The 13,306-nt window shown below is 34.8% G+C and overlaps 1 protein-coding gene across 1 annotated transcript; it reads right to left on the reverse strand.

Annotated features, from left to right (window-relative positions):
• Positions 1-6,380: 6,380 nt before the first annotated feature.
• LOC107085662 (neuronal acetylcholine receptor subunit non-alpha-2-like) lies at positions 6,381-13,306 on the reverse strand. The gene is made up of 6 exons (XM_015376133.1): positions 13,076-13,306; positions 11,859-12,016; positions 8,907-8,951; positions 8,612-8,721; positions 6,687-7,605; positions 6,381-6,611 (listed from the first exon to the last, which is right to left on the reverse strand). Exons 1-6 carry the CDS (start codon positions 13,194-13,196, stop codon positions 6,444-6,446), a joined length of 1,521 nt encoding a protein of 506 aa, XP_015231619.1. The 5' UTR covers positions 13,197-13,306; the 3' UTR covers positions 6,381-6,443.

Raw genomic sequence — 13,306 nt, forward strand, 5'->3', positions numbered from 1 at the left:
ACATTTATGTTTGAAAATCTTTGCAAGCTGTAAACAGATGTGTAGTAAGGAAAAGGATAATCTGTCATGGTTTGGTTCAGACCTACATACAGAGATTAGGTCCTACAAGACAGGAAAATCAGGTTTAACATATTTATTAACCAACAGCATGAAGGGAGAGATGGAGTTCTGGTCCTCTGAAAAACAGGGCATAGGGTTAAAACAGAACGTGACCAGGGAATGATTGCAACAGGCTTAATTTTCAGAGTGAAATTCCTACACTCTAATTCAGAGGTGAGTGGGATCCAAGGCTGTGGCTGAGAACGACAAGTCCTTCCAGAGGAGGCTGTCAGTGAGGTCGACGCATGCTGCTGGGTGGACTGATTTGGTCTTTTAAAACGTTTAAAAATGTTTCCTTAATTTTCTCATATTATTTTCTCATATAATTTCTTTCTATTTGATACTTTGACAATCTAATATAACATGTTCAATTGTTTCATTTTCCTCACAATAATCACATTGTCCCTTATTATGCTTTTGGATCCTTAAAAGTGAACTATTTAGTCTTGTGTGTCCAAATCTTAACCTTGTTGTAACCATTTCCTCCTTTCTATTCTTTCTTCCATTTTTATTTCCCCTTGACTTTTTGATCCTACAAAACCATCTTCCTTTACTCTCTCTATCCCATTGTTTCTGCTGTTTGTTCTTTAATTTTTGTTTTATAATACAATAGTCTTTGCTTCTGATTTACTGATATACACTATAAAATCGATCGAGTTTTCGTTTCCCTTCAATCCAATATGGGTTGGTAACCATGGAAATACCACCCGTCTGTTATAATCTTAATAATGAAAGCTTCATGTCTGATAGTATATCTGGTCTACTGTCTGAATGATTGTGTTTAGCAGATTATTGTTTTTAAAGGTTTAATATCCTCCACCCACTGACTGCCAAACAAAACTGACAAAAATTCTCCTGTTTTCATTTCTTTTACATTTGTTTTGATGCATCTCTCTCTCTCTCTCTCTCTCTCTCTCTCTCTCTCTCTTTCTCTCTCTCTCTCTCTCTCTATATATATATATATATATATATATATATATATATATATATATATAAATAATTTGATAATATCTGCTTATCTAATCTTGTACCAAATTAGCCTTTAAAAATTATTTAAAAACATTTAAAATTTTTCAGATGGGTTTTTGCTGCTGCACTATAATTCAAACACCCTTAATCTATATTTGAGCTAATCAGTCCTGTGTAAATCTGCTTTAATTGTTTTCTATCTGCTCCACAGTCACTGCCTGTCAACACCTCTTAATATTTAGGACTTTTTTACATTTATCTACCACTTTCTGTATCTGTATATGTTATTTTTTCATCAAAACATAAACCTAAGTACTTTATTCTATTAACTTGTACTAATTCTTGATTTTATAACTTTATTTTCATACACTCATCTTATTTATTTCTTTTTAAACACAATAACATTTTTCTTTTCAACAGAGAACTTAAGTCCCCATTGATTTGCCCATTTCTCTATTCTATTTCATCTTGTATATTTTAAAAAATAAATTCTACTTTACGACCCCTTTTTTTATATTTCCATTAATTTCCATATTTTGTAACTTAATCAGTCCCTTAACCCACATCATGTCGTATACTTTTTCTATATAAAAAAATACAGCAACTACACTTTCTTTATTTACTTGAGCCTTTCTGAATACATGCTCTAAAAATAGTGTTGGATCATTAGTATTTCTCCTCTTTTTTAAAACACTCTAAATCTTAGAAACGTATCCTTTAATATTCAAAAAATTTGTTAATAGGTTATTTATCATTTATTCCATCAATTTGCATATATTCTACGTAAGCAATAGGACGATAATTTTCTGTTTTACAATGATCCTTCCCTGGTTTAGCTATTGGTACGAGGACTGACTTCTTTCAGCTTTGTGGCAGCACCCCTTCCTTAGTATAGAGTTCTAAAATTATATCTTTAGACATTGCACTTAAATTATTTATCATGATGCACCAGATCTGATCTTTACCTGGTGCTGTATTTTTGTTTTCTTTAGTTTATAATTTAATTTTGCTTTCAAAACTTAATTTATTATTTCTATCTTCATTTATTTGTAGCAAATCTTGGTATTTTAATTTTGTGGCTTCTCTCCCCCTCTTTCCCTCGCAGAAAATTGATGACATCCGGCTCCTCTTAGGCATCCAGGTAATAAGGCTGATGATTTGCAGGTGCGTTGTCCCCACACCTGCATCCGATGACCCAATCTCTGAAGCAGCTCCAGGAAAAGCCCTCTGATGGAAAAATCCTCAGTCACAGCTACACCCTTACAATATCACTTTTATTTGAATTTGCTTCTGCTGCTGTTGGACCATCCAGCAGCACCTTTCTGCTGAATTTCACAGCACATGATTTTCCAATAAACTGCCAAAGTATGTGTTTACTTGTGGTTCAACTTGGAAGGCTTTAGCGATTATTGGCAAGTTTTAGTGCTGACTTGGAGTGAGCGACTGTACCTGATGCTTGACTCCTTTCATTCTCTCTCATTGCTGCTAGAAACAGTGAAAGAAACTCTTGTTTTCTTTTACATCCTGAAGACCTCTGAGCTCAGAAAGCAGATATTCATCTCATAATTTCTCTACTGAAGCTGCCCATAAAGCTTGCTCTCTGCACTTTTCTAGACATACAGTGTACTTCTATGTTTATTTTGTAAGTCATAAGTATTTGATTTTTGTTTTACTTTTTTCTTCTATATTTGTTAGATATGAAGTTGGTGATACTTTTGGCTATTATAACTGGTAAGTTGTTCTTTTTATTTACTGATTTTAAGTAAGAAAATAAAATTAGAATTACAGCTAAAACATCATTTTGAGTCACTCGATATGCCATAAAGCTTTTTAGCTCTGAATCAAATTAAATTCAGGGAACATTAACAGTACCTTATTTCCAGCGACAACCCTTACTCTAATTTATTGGAAACTTTCTGCAATCGGCCTCAGTGAATTAGCTAATATTTTTAATTTTTACAAATAGAATTATTATTTTCTCTCCTTCTGAATGGAGAACCTCCATTGCATCCTAAAGCCTTTTTCAGCCTCTAAAAGCTTCTCTTCCAATTTGTTTGTTTTTTTCCATCTATTTAAAGTGGGCAAAAAACTTAGGTTTCCACAAAAGTAAGAAATCCCATAAAATTTCCCTTATGGGACTTCTTACCGCTTTCTTGAAATGGTATCTTTCTTTTTACTGCTTTTCCCTTTTCTGGACTGCAGCGCTAAACTTGATCTAGTGGAAATTTCCCACCTTGGCTGTGAATCTCTTAAAGCTTCTCCAGTGACTAGAAATCTTTTGGCAACCTTTCTGATTAATCTGTTGCCTTGGTAGGTGTAAATGTGCCATACTATCCATTTTTTGGTTAAAATGTTTAACGGCGCTTGCTTCATAAATGCTTGCTCAAGAAAAAGCAACCAGGGACTGCTGACGGATTTCCTTTAACATCATACATTCCCCCAAATGATTAATGATGGTGAATTCTTCACTCCATTTTATTGTGGGATATTAGAGTAAAGATGACCACAAATGCCACATCTTTCTTTTTTCTTTCAGATAATTTTATGTATCACTTTATCATTACTTTTTGTTCTATTCCAAAAGCATTCTAATATAAAACATTAACATTAAGATGAGAAAAAAAACATTTTAAGTGCTTTTAAAGAAGAACTCCCATAATTGTTTCAATGGTGTTAAAAGATAACTCTTAGACAATTTTAAAACTGTCACCTATAACTTTTTTTTTTTAAATACAATTTGTTTACCCTCCTTTTTACATAAATAGTAATCTGCTTTTGTTTTCAGGTGTGTTTGCTGCTCCATTTATTAAAGAAGAGATGGCAAAGAAGTTCATCAGGCAGAAGAGACAGGATGGATACTGGGATCCCCACCACTCTCAGAATGCCTGGGGTTTCACCATCCAGGAACAGGTAACACTTGGCAGTGTTTATGGTAATTCTTTAAACACACAACATTTCTGTCCAGTTAAGATGGAGACACAATATTGCTGCACTGGTACTCAATACAGAAGCTTGGAAAATCTTGCAGTTAATACTTATAGATGTACTTGAACTTGAAAGGTAATTTCTCTGGTCTTTAGGCCAACGAGCAATGGACGGCAATTCGAACAGCTGCTCAATACTACATGGACATGGGCAGCCTGATGTTTGACCCTGTTGTGGCAGAGTGAGTCAATCTTCATACTTAGCTCACTGCTGAACTTTATGGAAACCATTAATCAAGCTAACTTAAAATGTATTTTTCAATATTAAATCAAATATATTATGATTCAACAATAACTCTTCTTTTTATGTGGGTGTGTTTTAGTGAGAACACCAGGCAGTTAATGGAGATGCTGCGAAATGTACAAGATCACCTGGACAGCCAGACGGGTCGATAAAGACAGAAAACACCAAGAGAGGAACAAGACTTCGTGATGAAGACACAAATATGGAGACTCTTATTTTTAAGGCCAGGATTTTGATGTAAATGGGATTTATAGATTGTACAAATAAGAGTGGATTTTATTTTGGTCTGTACTTGTCTGTGATGTCTCTGTGTTTGAAGAAGTCATCATCTGAACAACTTCTGTCTTTTATTGGAAATGATTTTTACAACCTTAAATGTAGCCTTTTTAGACATATGCCCCCAAAAATGCTTCTATTCCTCTATTCTTTTCATCCACTAAAGGTGATTATAAGCCTCTCGGTGATTATTAACTTTCATTGATATTCATATACATATCAACTAAATAAGCAGAAAATGTAATAGAAATAGCATTAAAATGAAAAAAAAAGATCTTTATGAAAAATATCATTCACATTATAAACCGTTGCATTTCTTCTGAATGAACTTGCATAAAGTCAAAGGTTAAATTTGAATGTTTTTATTTTGTTTCAAGTTTTAGTTTAACCATTTTTTTTTTGCATAAAGTCAAAGGTTAAATTTGAATGTTTTTATTTTGTTTCAAGTTTTAGTTTAACCATTTTTTTTTTTTTAACATTTCGGTCTTATATGATTTACCACTCAGTGGCAAAACTAACAGTAAACATTTGCTTACTTGATAAGTCAGCAATTTTCTCATTTCTTTATTGCAGCCTCTATGTTAACACAATGCCTGCAGTACATAAAAACTACATTTATTTTTCCAATACAACTAGGAAAAAGAATGCAATTAAGTAAAACAAATAAATCCATGGCTTATCTAAAATGCTTTTAGTGCCATAAAATGCCAATTACTTCCAAACAACTTATGATAATCAAATACATTTTTCATTCTTAGAGAGCATATTAAAATACTGTTTACAATTACCAAAGAGAAATTTAATACAAGAGCTTTGAGTATCAACTATTCTATTTTTTTTTTCAATCTCTTTAAGGGTTTTACAAAAAATCTATAAAGTGAAATTCTTTGATATTTTTTTTATGGGAGCTCTAAATGATTGTTTTCATCTTGACAAAGGTATGCAGAAAAAAAACTAACATCTATGGAGAACAAATGTTTTGGGGCAAGTGAGTTAAGTGCAAAACTCAAGCTTTTCAATTCTATATGCATAAATAATTTTTACTCTTTGGACTCCAATTCACTAAAGATCAGCTTTTATAACTTATGGAAGGGTGAAGTTAGACGACTTGCAGAGCTGAATATTGGATTGTGAGGAAATGTTTTAAAAATAAGATGGACTCAAGGAAGTGCTGTAATAGCTGAACTGTTGTGTATTTTAAATGCAAACAAATATGTACAGTTGTGCTTGAAAGTTTTCATACCCATCCATTAAAGACAGAAAAAAAAATCAGCCACCAGGGAAATAAATTGAAATTTACAAAATTAAAATAATGAAAATTGGAAATCATAACATTGATGGTAAATGGCATGTACTTATATAGCGCCTTTATTCAAGTCAGGAGACTTGACCAAAGCGCTTTACACTACATTCATTCACCCATTCACGCACACACTGATGGTGGCAAGCTAAATTGTAGCCACAGCTGCCCTGAGGCTCACTGACAGAAGTTGGGCTGCCGTACACTGGCGCCACCGGGCCCTCTGACCACCATCAGTTGACAATGCAGGTGAAATGTCTTGCCCAAGGACACAACGACAATGAAAGTCGGAGCCGGGGCTTGAACCGTCAATCCTTCGATTTCAACGCCACTGTCGCCCCTATTTGATTTCAAATATCTATAGATCTATCTATAGATCTATCTATCTATAGATAGATAGATCTATAGATAGATATATAGATACTTTCCATAAGATCTATATAGATAGGTTATGTAAACTTTTAAGCACAATTTCATTATATATATATATATATATATATTTGCTCAGCTTTAACTTAATATGTAATCTTGATTTAAGATTTTCAGCTGCCTGAGAAGGCTACAGTGTTTGTTACTGGTGTAAAGGAGGCTCCTCGGTTGCAGATGGAGGAGGGATTTTCAGGAACATCTGCAGGGCTGGAGTGAAGATAAGGATGGTGCCCAGAATTGAGACAGTGAGGAAAGCCCACAAGAAGATTCGGTCCAGCACCTGGGCAACAAACTTCCAGTCTTGGACCACCTGTGGAAAACAGAAATCCGACATGAATTAAGGGTAAAACAATAGGAGCAGATTTTTACCTATAACTGTACACACCTCACGAATGAAGTGCTCTTTGCGGATATGTCTGCTGATGTAACGCACTGAAGAGATGGCTTTCTCCAACATGGTGGCCCAAGCTTCTTCCTCTTTCTTTCCATCAGAAGCTGCCTGTCCATAAGTTCCACTGCTTGTCCTCTGGCCTCCCCTCCGACCTCCAGAGCGAGACTTCATTTCAGGACTATCCGGAGCCAGCTCCGGGTAGTGGTACCGGTCAGTGTGTCCTCGCATACAAAGCAGCCTAGGTAGTTTTTGAAGAAAAAGAGTACGAACCCAGGGCGACATTGGGTGGTAGGTGGCTGAGGACCGATGGTGCACATTGATGACGAAAACGGTGACAATGATCGAAAGTGTGACAAAGATCATGATGAAGAGCAGATATTCTCCAATGAGAGGGATTACTTTGGAGGAGGAGGGAATGATTTCCTCTATGACCAATAGGAACACAGTGAGAGACACTAGGACAGAGGTGGAGAGTGATAGCTTCTCACCCTCATCTGAGGGAAGGTAGAACACCAGGACAGTAAGAAAGGACAAACCCAAACAGGGGATGATGAGGAATAGTGTGTAAAACAGTGGCAATCTCTTTAGGATGAAGGAGTAGGTGATAAATGGGTAGGAATACATTCCATCCCTCCTGTTTCCCTTGGCTCCAGTGGCACTGAGTATTTCCCACTCGCCATTATCAAAGAAGTCCTTTCGATCAACATGGTTTTCCATCAGAACAAGATCCACCATGTTGCCATCATAGGTCCACGACCCAAACTTCATTGAGCAGTTTTGTCGGTCGAAGGGGAAAAAGGTGACATCCATGGTACAGGCAGATTTGTAACTAGCAGGCGGTCTCCAGGTGATGGCACCATTGTGCTTTACGATGGCTTTGGTCATCAGGGAGCCCTCAAAACGTCCATCAGCACTGAAGCAATAAAAGTTAAAATCAGGAATTTTTGTTTCCATCATATCTACACAGTGCAGCACTGCAAACCTTCACAATATATTAATTGTTGTCAATGGAGTAAATCAAATAAAGTAAAAAAAACTGAGTATAAAACCCTAAAAATGATCAGTTAAAAATAATGTACAGTTATATTTAGTTTATTTTTCACACTAAATTAGTTTGTAAATTGAATGACAACCAATTTACAAACTAAAACCAATTAGACTGAGTTGCTTTCACTCTAGCTGGTGTTGATAATTGCATCTGGTTTTGGGTGTGTATGCCTTTTCCCCCTACGCCAGTTTAAAAACGTATGGAGTATGTACCAGTGAAACCCATTATGTTTCTTCTTGAAGGTAACTAAAATAGTTTTCTGATTTACTGGTGGTGGCCTGTAACTGGTAACTGGTTACCAGTTTGAGACCCAGCTCCATCGGTCTCAGCTGTGGTGTCCTTGTCCTACAGTAGAGCTTCACACACCTCACCAGTTTGATTGTTTTTTAGCCTTGTTAACATCTTTGTAGCTCTGACAACAATCCAACTACAGTGTGCAAATGACTAATGTATGGAGTGCTTGGACTATACAGGCCATAAACACATGATGTCAATGTGTTAACAACTAATCTTAACACATTAGCAAAAGAAAAAAAAAAGCATGATTTTTCGGTTGTAAAACTTTTCTTAAATTTGTACTGAAATTACACCACATATGTTTAAAAAACACCTTTGAAAAGTGTCAAATCTACTGATTTTGCTGTGTACAAAGGAATAACTGGATTTTTTTCTTTATCATTATTTGTAAACCCTCCTTTTAGTTTACAACATATTAGGATTGGTCCTTTGCCCATAAAAATACAAATGTGACTTGATGTTAATAAACTGCAGTGTCATTCAATTACCACCAGGTGGAACTGAAACACATAACATGGGTTTGCGATAAAAGCAACAACAGTCAGTTGGTGTGAGGGATGAGTGTGCATCTTACTTCTCATACAGGACAATGTCTGGGAGCCAAATATTTTCTGAAGGAACTCTGATGGAGGTAATCCCACAGTATTTATCTGGATTCCATCGCAGCTTATAATCAATCCACTCCTGGCCAAGATAGACACAAAGCATGTCATATCTCCACTTTGCAGAACACAACACAAAAACAATATTTGATTAAAATAGATTATATCAGATTGTGTTTGTGATTATCATTTTCTTTCTTGCTGTTCCGCTAATTATAAGACTTCACCATGATTGCTTATGAATGTGGTGAAAAGAAAATGTCTTACCTGAGTCAACCAGACATTGGTTGTCATAAGCTGGTTTTTCTCATCCTTAAATAAAGAACAAATATCAAGTAAAGTATTAAAGTATCTATTTAGTATAAAACAATATAAAACACAATAACAGAGTTGAACTTTTAGAGCAGAACACACAAAAAGCCTGAAATTTTAATAATCATATACACTATTTGAGCAAAGATTATTAATCTATATTTGTTAGATTTATATGATGCTTTCAGTTATTTACATAAATTAAGCTAATCAAATAAAAATATTATTTATTTTATTCTTATTATATGTAAATCATATTTTGAATTTTGTTGAACTGTCTTTTGTGAAGAATGCTTTTAGGTTATAAAAGTATTTCATGTTTGTTTTTTGTTAATATTCTATTTTGTATATATTTTTTGCATACTTTTTATTTAATTCATATTTATCAATATTGATCAGGCAACAGCTGTAACTATTTTCAAACAAACTTATTTACCTACATTGTTCTCTTTGCTGTTTAGCTGTTCTTTTCTAGAAGTTACTCGTTTTCAAAAAAGGTTATTTTTAATAAACAAAAAAATATATAAAAAAAAATAGAGTGCTGTGGAACAAACAAGGGCAATGCAAATATATACAGATATTAAACAAAGGTAGCCAGAAAATGATTTTTGGGAGTTAACTAACTTATTTTCACATCCCTAAAAGTAGGCTTTAGACAAAAGAGAAAGCTTTGGTGAGATAAATGTTGGAAATGTGAGCTCCAGCAGATCATCCCGTCCAAGCCTCAGCTGTCAGAGGGAGTTGGATGGTTTGGTGATCACATAGACCAGATGTGGACCATAATCTAATACTGAGCAATGCAGCAGCCCAGGGAGACTCTGGGGACATAAAAAAGCATAGCCAAGCTGTTGTGTTTACTGTTAGCCCTCCTCCCGTTTCTCTTTGCAATCTCTGTTTGGTTCAGTAACAGAAGAGCCCTCTGTTTATTTATTTAGTTTCTTTCAGTGAAAAGAATAGTAAGTTAAATTTAGCCTGGCTGAGATAAATATTTCAAACAAAGAAAAGTACTTCCTCCATCAGGCTGCTCAGTTTGCTTTTCTGAAACACATAAACCATCTCAACCTTTCACAGATAGCTCCTGAAACATTTAGAGAAAACCAGGAGGAGACTGTAGAGCTTGAGATTTATTTTAAAGGCTTGCAGAGCTTCAAATTGTGCCACTATCAGCTTTACGTTTGAATTTAGCTCTATGGAAAGACAAACTGTTCAACTAAAGAATGAAACATTTGAATTAGTGTTTTTTTCATTTGTATTTCCCTGAATTATATGTGTATTTGTCATGGATTTCTATTTTAGTAAGTATTTTTACCATAAACAAGTTTATTCATATTAGATTTTTTTTTTTACCTAGTTAATATATTTAAAGTTTAGGAGAAAAATATTCTATTCGGCAAAATCGATTAGGCTAGTCTTGCTCCACACAATAACAATTAGCTAAAATGGTGCTCCAATAGTTATCAGCTGACTGACTTTCCCATTGGTTTCTGCAATGTAGCAGAGCTACACTGTAAAATGAATTTAAATTTTGTGTGTTTTTTTGTTTTGTTTTGTTTTTTGCATTTTTGTTAAGCAGTTACACTTTGTTAAAGCTGAAACAACAATTTCTCCTCTAACTGCGTTAAAAGTGTGACTAAATTTCACTTTAGAGGTCAGACTAAAGTCAAGGTGCATTGATACAAACATGAAGCTGTTTGTTAATTTTTTGGTTCACTTTTACAACACCTTTTCATTAAAAACAATATTCTGTACCTTCATGTAGTTTAAGTAGAGCAGTAAAACCGGATGCCATAAGAATGCATTGCTCTTGAATCACATTAATTTTATCAACAGCTATGCTAGGCTACCACAGATTCTTTTTTAGGTGCCTAGTAACTCTACTTTCCTGTTTACTTTAGCAAAAAAAATATATAATTTTGAATATCCAATAGATTGTTTATCCTTTAATAAGAAAAATAAACCTCAATACATCAGAACCAATCAACTATGAAGCAGTTAAAGACAAAACGCAAAACCTATTTTGGGACCCCATTACACATGCGTTGCTCCCAGAGAACATCAAAACATATATAGTTCAACAATATAGTTCCTAGACATATGAAAACTATTAATGCTCTACTATTCCCTTCATTTCCTTTTCTTTAGACCCAGATTATACAGTTTTGGTTTTCTTTTATTCAACAGAATACATTGCAAGATAGGAAACCAGTGTGACAGAAGCTTGATGATTTTCGTTTAGCGTTAATGACATTTGAGAGACAGGGTTAATACTGCACAAATGTCAGTTGTTTCGAGGCAAAGTTGTTTGTCTTGAATAACATTTTTTTTATTCAGGAACCCGGTTTTTCAATAATTGGTTTTTGAGACAAATGTATTTAATTTTGAGATTCTGTCACCTCACAAAAGCATAAAAAAAACAGTGTCAGAAACAAAATATAAACATTAAAAAAATACAGAGGCTGTGACAGGGAAATTGATATTTAAAGAGAAAACGCAATCTGAAACAGATGAGTTTTGAGTTGCATTTTAAAATGGAGAATTGAGTCTGTGTTTCTAAGTAGGGGTGGTAGAGAGTAAAAAGCTAAAAAGGGATTTTTTTAAATATAAATTAAACGAGATGTGTAGGTACTTTGCTTAAATATATTCTGGTCATTATTGCTCATTGACATGAAATCACAGTATTGGTGTTAAAGAAAATGCAGTTAAGGTCCTTTATAATAAGTGGCACTATTATAGTGTACAGACGTTTAAGACATCAGGAAATATTTGATTTATTTCAGAGTATTCAGGAAGCAGTTTGTAAAACTTCCAGTGTCTTTGAAATGTTCTTTTTCTTAAGCTTTAAATTAGACTGTTGAGCACTGGAGGTTGCAAACAAGTAATGTTTTCACATTGTGGAAGTAATCTCACCACATCGACCAGCTGAGAGATCTTGAGTCCGAATCGAACCCTGACAGTGTCGTTGGCTCGCTGGATGGGCCGAACCCAGCGCTGATACCCCTGGAATAGGTTCTTAAGCAGGTTGTCCTCCATTTCCGCCAAGGAGACACATTTACTGGGAGAAGGAGCTACAACAAAGAAAATTTGGATAAAATCCTCTACTATATTCTAACTTTGAGTCTTTCATTTTGACTATAATATTCCTCTATTCAAGTTCTATAACTTATAAGGAATTAATATCCTAACAACCATACACAAGTAACTTATCCTGTCTAATGTATTTTTAGACAGCAGTTAAACTAATGTTACTTGGTTAAAATCTCTAGTAAATTTATGCCTGAAATGCTTTACACGCATAATTTTACTAGAATACCTGTTTATTAGATAAAATAGGTGGTCAGAACTGTACATTCTACACAAACAACAAATCACACAAGTATGAGATCAGAAATGATGTGGATAATACTGTTTTCAGAGAGTAGAAACTCAGCATGTATGTCAGTCTTTGGAGGTCTCTAGAGGAACAGAATCTGAAACACTGATATGACTCAGCTATAATATCAGAGAGAAATTAAATATATCTGGGAGGGTGGGGGGTGGAGGGGGTAGAGCTCTTTAACCTGTCACAGAGTTACATCAAACTTTAGTCTGACAGCAGGTCTAAACTGTGCTGTATTTATTCCCATGAGTGCATCCTGCACATTCAAGGACAGTTACAGGAGGCTGGGCACTGAAACTGGACTCTTGTGTTCTTTTTAGCTGATGAACAAACAACTTTAATAGAGGTCATTGTTCTGCTGAGTAGTCCAAAACTTACTGATGCATCACTGCAGTAAAGTTTGTTTCATCAAGTGAAATAAACACTAAACCTTTAAGCAACACTATTTTTTGCATATCAGTTGCATTTTATATTAATTAAAGTTTCCTGTACAGCTACTTCCTATAGAACGATTTAATAGAATATCTATTTAAATCATTTTTCATTAAAAATTATTTTTAAAGTTACATCCCAAACTGTGTAACTGCTTAATGTACATAAGCAATGTTTTGGTTTTATTAACAGTTCATGTTATATTTGGCAAACTTGGTACACCTTTGCCATGCAGTGCACGTGTGTGTGTTAAAAGTGGCTAAACAGTGAAAAAATCTTAAACAATCACAAATATGGCCATAAATAGTTTGCTCACCGGCACCATGGCACAGAGGACACACTGGGAGGAGAAGCAGGAGGAGGAAACCCGACAACTTCATGTTCTTTCCCAATCCCGCTTGTGGTCTTCTTGTGTTGCTATGATCATCATGTCCCATTTTCACGACAAGCAGAGTTTCCAATCAGCGTGCGTAAAACATCCCACCGCGCTTCTGTGGTTTCCTTTCGCCCGGTATGATTGTGCGTTTGGCTGTTTATTGCAACTCCT

The sequence above is a fragment of the Cyprinodon variegatus genome, unplaced genomic scaffold, assembly GCF_000732505.1.
Source record: "Cyprinodon variegatus isolate N-32 unplaced genomic scaffold, C_variegatus-1.0 Scaffold130, whole genome shotgun sequence".
Lineage (NCBI taxonomy): Eukaryota > Metazoa > Chordata > Actinopteri > Cyprinodontiformes > Cyprinodontidae > Cyprinodon > Cyprinodon variegatus.